This window comes from Pinus tabuliformis, chromosome 7 (genome assembly GCF_031772625.1).
Source record: "Pinus tabuliformis cultivar Carrire ecotype Pingquan chromosome 7, CPIR1, whole genome shotgun sequence".
In the NCBI taxonomy this organism is placed as follows: domain Eukaryota; kingdom Viridiplantae; phylum Streptophyta; class Pinopsida; order Pinales; family Pinaceae; genus Pinus; species Pinus tabuliformis.
Genome location: NC_142293.1, coordinates 583,561,934 through 583,569,469, shown reverse-complemented (window position 1 = coordinate 583,569,469; position 7,536 = coordinate 583,561,934). Strand labels below are relative to the sequence as shown.

The following is a 7,536-nucleotide window of genomic DNA, read 5'->3' as shown; positions in this document are numbered from 1 at the left end:
ATAGTTCAAATTGAAATGGGGTAGTTCAAATTGAAATTAGTTATTGATAATGTTGGACACCTAATCCTCAATGGGTTAGCGTGGAAGCCGAATAGACAAAGTAGTCCAAGAGACCTTGGGATGTGAAACCCAACGGTCACATATTGTACTATAAATGTATATCTCTTGTTAATAAAAATTGTACTCTCATGATTATCTTTCATATTGTTCTTGTTGCCCATGTGTGTTTAACATGGTATCAGAGTAAGCGTATTCCTGCCCTGCATAATTATTTTGATCCATTTGTTTTATGGCCCTTATGTGTATGTGCAGATCATTTCATGAATATTTTCTAAGCTAACATTTCATTTCTCCAGCGCCATTTTTGGACTTTCTCTGCCATTCTGAATCTTCTCAGTTGTAATAATCTGCTCTTTGACTGCCTGAAGGTCTGTCCATGAACGTTTGTTGTTCTGCATATTACATTAAACCGTCGCCTGACATGGTACCTGCGCCTAGCATTAAACCGTAGCCTGCATTCTGCTAAACTTTGGTGGCCTGTTCATCTGGATGCGCTGACACCTGCATCTAACATAACTACTTTTCATGCTGCCTGAAATACGTTTGCTGCTTTGAGTATTTGTACAAATGAATGGGTTTTTCAAATAAATGCTACCCATTGGTATTTCCTACTGTTACGCTGCACATTGTCCATTGGTATCAGAGCCCGCTTGCCCCCGCTTGCAACTCCTCCACCTTCAAGCTTTCTACTAGCTGGCTGCTGCAATGCATGTGTAACGTCCGCTACCACTGGACAATGTGCATCCCTTAACCACTCTATATTGCGAGGGTCAACAATCAAGTCATTATATCCAAACATTGTGCCGCGCTCACAAACCATTACATTTGGATTCAAGAAGATCTGTCTAGCGACATAGAAATGCTGGTATTTGAATGATATCTGCAATTCTACCAACAGGCTCACACTGATAAGCTTCATGAACATCTGTTACAATCGATTTAATCTGTCTTGCCATTTTGAGGACGTGTTCCTCTGATTCTATTACATTGGGCCCCGCAAGCAAAAAGAAGGGTTCTGCTTCCTTGAGATGATTGTACAATGCTGAAGGGGAAACCATGCTGATCCTTCCTCGGACGGAGCCCACGAATTCCGAGATGTCTGAAATTTAGCAAACTAGACTGCAATGTGATGGCCTTGTGACAAAAGGCTTCACCGCGACTTGTCATGGTTAAATTGAAAATTGTGGCTATGTGTTGAACGTTTTGGAGTTTCGAACGTTGTTTAACGCTGCTGTTGATATGACATGTGGGTTTTGGCTCCGTGAACACTAATTTTGAGACACGATGAACGCTACCTGAAGCAGAATTATATTCACATTTTATGAATAGCGTTTGATACTCTTAAAGCATTCTGTTTGGTGAAGATCTTTAGCGCAGCAGAACTCTGTTCATGCCTTCCAATGATCAATAGTATATCAATTACGTTTGGATGACGTTAATACACTTTGTATATAGTGTTTGTTGTGGTTGCTGGAAGATCATTGCTTGTCGCATGGGTTCTAACCTCATGCTCTTGAAATGCGTAGATGTTCTTGAAATGCGTAGATGGTTTGGGGAACTCGTTCTCTGGGTTGGTGCTTGAGAGATAAAGTGAGTCCTCCTTCCTTGTGCCGAGTAGTTGGTTTGACCAAAAGCAACGAAGCCAAGTGAAGTCACCGAAAAGACATTGAAATTAATTGATTTCAATTCCTAAAATTTGTTGTGTGGGCACATTCGTGGAATCTTGTGGAACAGGGTTTCCGTCGGGCTCTACGCCTATAAATCAGGCTTTGGCGTATTGGGTTCCTGGGATTCTGTTATATGAGCGGTATTCCTTAGGTATAATATACGAACAAAAAAAAAACATATTAACAAGCTGTGGGATTCGAACTCCAGATCTGAAAGATATGAGGGTTCTGTGCTTTTTGCATGTCTGAAGGGTGCTTCAACTGTACATTTTCAAGATTTCAATGCTGAAGTTTTACGTTGTCTCACTATACCAAATGTATATGTGAACCTTCAAAATGATCGTGAGCGACTGGGTCGTCATTGTGATGGTCCTGTAACTCCTACACGGACTACTAGTTTATCACCTGATGTTCACTTCTATGTTGGTGACTGGGGAAATCTACATACTTTACTGTCTGTTGTTGGAGAGAATCAGATTGGTGCTATTTAAAATGCATAGGTGAATAAGAGTTATTCGAACTATTTGGTTATGAGACATTGGAATGTATAAGATCTAATATGTGTTGCCAAAGTTCGATCTTTAAGGGCGCATTGAGTAAGGACAAGTCCAAGCCTTTCATTGATTAAGATAATGTTAAATTGAATATTAAAACATGGGCACATTGTTTCATTAAATTTTGGTCATATATGAATGATGTTTATTGGGTTGATAAGCATTTGAATGATTTGAGTCATTGGGTTTAAGAAGTTATGAATTTGCCTGCTGATGAGTAGATAATGGAATTGAGATAATTCTATATATGATGGCTTTTAACGAAAGTATGAAATCAATGGTGAATGATTTTGAACCACACGAAAGATAAGCTTCCGCATGCAAATGGTACAACTATTGAGGTTTTTGATTTGGGTAAAAAAAAAACTGAGATGCATGTCTATATGCGTGTGATAAAGATTCTGGGTAATAGTAGGGTTGGCCCTGCATCAATTTTGGTAACTACTAGTCCGTTTTAAAGAACCTGGATTCTAGGAACTTGTTGTTGATGCTGATTTGAAAGTGAAGGAGTACTTGAAGGATCCAAGCAAGTTTGCAGTTGCTGCTGTCCCAATTGTGGCATTGTATTTAAAACCCATTATAGTTTCTGTCTACATATATATGCATTAATTCCCTGATTCATTTTCTGCACATTTATACAAGATATTGCTGTGTACTGTAAGTGGATATTACTTTTCTACATTAAGTAATAGTTGTGATCAGTTTTTAAGGTGTAAATCTGACATTGAAGAAAAATGGTCAGAATCAGTGAAGTATTAGAGTTCATGAAAACTCTTATACAATCTATTGTTGATGACACATTACAAATCAGCATAGGATCTCTCTCAGAAATTCAGACATGTCCACAAAATGCACAGGAAAAGATTGATTTTTTGTAGCTTGAATCTCAGCTACAACAAGAAGAATTACAACAGTGGAGTCATCATTCTGAATCTGTTTCTGTTCAGAACATTGAGACAACCACCCATCAGCAGCAAGTCAATAATGTTACTGTTCATTCAAATAAAGCAGCAGTTGTACATGCAGATGCAGAAACTCAGTCTGCACTTCCCAAGCCCATCATCAGACCTTGGGAACAGCTTGTCCACAACAAGCACAGAACTGGTCTTGGATATGACAAGGACTTGTCCTTTCATATTCCAGACTACGCCAAGCCCTTTCAGTTTCAGAGTGTTGGATTCATTCATGACAATTCACCTGCTCCTCATGACAGTTCACCTCCAGCTGTTCCAGATTTTGCCCCTCTTCCACAGCAACAACAACAACAACAGATCGTGAAATGCCAACACTGTGACCGAATTGGCCATTTGAAAGATCACTGTTTTGATCTTCATCCACGTAAGCACTGTGATAAAACCAGTCATTCTTCACACAGATGCTTCAGAAACAAACGTCCTACAAGAACAAAGATTCATCTTGGATGGATCGCTTCTTGGCAATGGGCATCAACAGCCAAGAAGATATTCCAAACACATGTCAGAACTTGTTCCAGAATATTGAACAGTCTTGCAGTTGAGTTTTCTCCATCCTCTCACCTTGTATCTGACAGGGGGGGAAATGATGGTCATCTACAAGCTTCATAGCCACATCAACCGAGCCTAAGCCGCAACCTGCAACACCAGTTTCAGAGTTATAGCCAGAGACAAAGATGCCCGTGAACAGGCCTTCAGTTGGCAATATGGGACACTTCCTCTAGCAGAAGACTTCAGCTTCTTGCCAGTTTCGGAAGAATTCCAAGAACAAAATTGAAAACACTTCCTCTAGCAGAAGACTCCAGCTTCTTACCAGTTTTGGAAGGGTTCCAGGAATTGCATTATGCATTCCAGAGTTGTTGGTCACCCTTAAACCATCACAGGTTGAGACTTCCCTTTTTAGGTTGAAGTTCTCCCTTTATGCGGGGTGAGACCTCCCTTTCATGGTTGAAGGTTTCCCTCTTTAAAACAATACGAGCACTTCCTCTAGCAGAAGACTTCAGTTTCTTGCCAGTTTTGGAAGAGTTCCGGGAATTGCACTAAGCATTCCAGTGTTGGTGGTTATCCTTAAACCATCGTCCTTTATACCAACATTTCAGAGAGCACATTCAACCTAATGCTGCCATGCATTTTTGCACATTTTGTATTACAGCTCTCTTCTTGAACTCATACATAACCCTTCGGATTAAGGGGGGAATGTTGGACACCTAATCCTCAATGGGTTAGTGTGGAAGCCGAATAGACAAAGTAGTCCAAGAGACCTTGGGATGTGAAACCCAACGGTCACATATTGTACTATAAATTTATATCTCATGTTAATAAAAATTGTACTCTCCTGATTATCTTTCATATTGTTCTTGCTGCCCATGTGTGTTTAACAAATAAACCACACTTTGAAGAAATTTACACTCTAAAATGATTAAATATTAAATATTTTTTCTTATTTCATTAAAAATAAATTAAATTAATTTTTTTTTACTTATTTCTCAATTTAGCTATATTTATATAAAATTGAATAAATATTTTATATAAATGATATATAAATTATCCCAATTTATAAAAAACACTTCGATAACACAACAATTTCCAGAAAAAATAATTCCTATAGATTATTTAAATATTAGATACTTTATAAAAAAAAATCAACCAATAAAAAAATGCCACTTGACATGATAACATTAGCCAAGATATTTTGACCAAGTCAAACTTTATAATTTATTAAAAGATTTATATCATATAAAATCAAATTGAACATATCAAATAAGCATTATTGAGATGATGGCTGTCATATTAATATGGTTGATCGTGAAATAATGCGACTACTTCGCTATTTAGATAGAAAACTCACTTTATAAATTCAAGCATGACATTGAAGGTTATCCAATCGCACTTTATAAGGGAGTTGTCACTAAAGACAACTCGCTTTACAAGTATGTAACCATCAAGTACGATCATACGATTAAAAAGTCATGAAAAATCGTTTTTAATTTATTTTAAAATAATATTTTATGATGTAAAATTTTGACTACCGTAACGAGTGAACCAATGCGTTCCCACTCGTATCTACAAAAGGCGTGGAGGAGGTCAGGAGATCGAACATGAAGCTGTTAACGCCAACCAGCAGCAGAAGAAGCGTATTGAGGGAACAACCCTCGGCTGCTTGGCTCTTCCAGACCTCTGTTACGGCCAAATACCAGAACGCTGACGCTCCCTGGATGTTTCAGGCCTCTCATCGAGACAAGGAAATCGTAATGAGAGCGCTGGATCTGGAATTGAACTCCAGACCAGAGGAAGGCGTCATTATCGGAACTTCGAACGAGAAAATGACGGGAAGTTCCACGAGCGAGGTAGCGTCGTCGTCTACTTCCAGTTGTGATCCCGGTAGTCCATCCCAGGCTGCCATGAGAGCAAAAACAAGTGGAAGCGTCGAGGTTTCGAATTCGATGGTGGGCCAATCTGAGACTCTGAGGACTCGAACCCGGCCGCTGGCAGAGGCACTAGCAAGATCCTGTAACAATCAGAGATACATGCCGATGAGGAATAATTTCAATGGCAAGAGGCGGTGGCAAAGGGGAAACAGAGCTCCCCTCACGATTATGAGAGCAGACGCCGCAAATTTTCAAGCAATGGTTCAGCAGATGACGGGTTTCCCACTCGAGAAAAGCAGCAAGGGGGCCTCCTCAATCTTCAAGCCACAGCCAAAGCGGCCCGAGGCGCCCCCTGCTCTCTTCAAGCCACAGCCAAAGCGGCCTGGCGAAATCGGTGCAATATCATCCTCTTGGCTTCTACATGCCTGGGGCTTCCGGTTGCCATAAACGGCTTATTTGGTACTCGCCCTAATTATCTACATTCAACAGCCTTCCGCAACAATTTGGCAGATTTTCTAAGAGAGAATTCCGCGTATCCAGTGGGAACTGCAACATCTAGTTCACATATTAATTCCATCTGAGGCAATCACTTTACAGAGTCCGATTAGCGTTTTCGCTGAAACTGATCTATGGAATTTAGCAATTCTTAGGCCAGTATCGGCAATTCATAATTCTTCTTCCTTCTTGTTCAGAGATGAATTTGTATGTAAAAATTTAAGTTGCAATATCTGTTTATGTAGATGGATTTCTTTTCTGGTTACAACACATAAGAAGAGGGTGAAGGATGTGAGGTAAATGATGAAGGACCTTAATATGTAAAGGTGTAAGCATTGTCATGAGGAGAGTGCACATGCAGTAGTCTAACAAGGCCACAATTTTATATAAAAAATAATGGAAATTTGGATTTTATTTTTAAATGTTTCAGAGATTCTCGATAGTGCAAAATCTATTTTCACTATATTTTTTGGAAAAATTCTGCGAAAAAATTTAACGTACCAAGAAATTTTTCACTATATTTCTTGAAAATTGGGCTTTTGAATCCAGTGAAATCGCGGAATGCAGTGAACTAACAATCGCACATATCTGGACAATCAGCCTTCCTAATAAATTTGAAAGAAACTATACTTGAAATAGAAAAAAAAATTATTATTTAGCTGGGTCGAATGCTACGAACTACCTCAGTAATGAGCAATGAGACTGCTATAAACAGCCGTCTTAACTCCATTGTAGAAAAGTAGGAAAGACCATTATTATTTCTCTGGGTTCAATGCTGCGAACTACATCAATAATGAGCAAAGTTGTTGTTGTAAACAGCCCTTCTTAACTACATGGTAGAATTTGGGAATTTTGAGGAACAAAGTGACCTCAACTATTGTCTCCATGAGAATGAAACTACAATGAGCAATATTACACCAATATTGTGTTTATAAAATATTGTTGTTATAAAAATAGGTAGTAGTTTAATGGTTAGATTGTTTTTTGCTTTTTTTTTTATTTAAAATTTAGTAAATAGTTTTTGGAATATTAATTTTAAATTTTGTAATCCATATAAATTTAGTGGCTCAAGAGTTATTGAAGGTGTTGATTCATCTATATATTCAATAATATTTTTTAAACAATAAAACGAAAACTTTATTATCAAATTCTAGAGAAAAAGACAAAAACACATATTGGTTAGATTACTCTTTAATATACATTGTGACATCAATAATCAACTTGCAACATTTCCCTTTTTCTTTGTAGGTTGTTTTGAAAAATCTTCTCGTGTGCCCTAGTTGATCTGCATCTAACACTTTCTTCAACAATAAAGATTCTACTTCTTCTAGCAGGTTAACGCATTCATCCACAACCTTTGGAGGTTTTGGTTTAGGTCCAGTTTGTGTTAATTTTACCCTTTTTTGTTTTCCAACTATCG

General features: G+C 38.2%; 1 protein-coding gene across 1 annotated transcript; it reads left to right on the top strand.

Moving 5' to 3' along the window:
• Positions 1-5,351: 5,351 nt before the first annotated feature.
• Positions 5,352-6,406, top strand: LOC149248781 (uncharacterized). Its single transcript, XM_089451028.1, has one exon. The coding sequence runs from the start codon at positions 5,352-5,354 to the stop codon at positions 6,066-6,068; it is 717 nt and encodes a 238-aa protein (XP_089307154.1). The 3' UTR covers positions 6,069-6,406.
• The last annotated feature ends 1,130 nt before the right edge of the window (positions 6,407-7,536 follow it).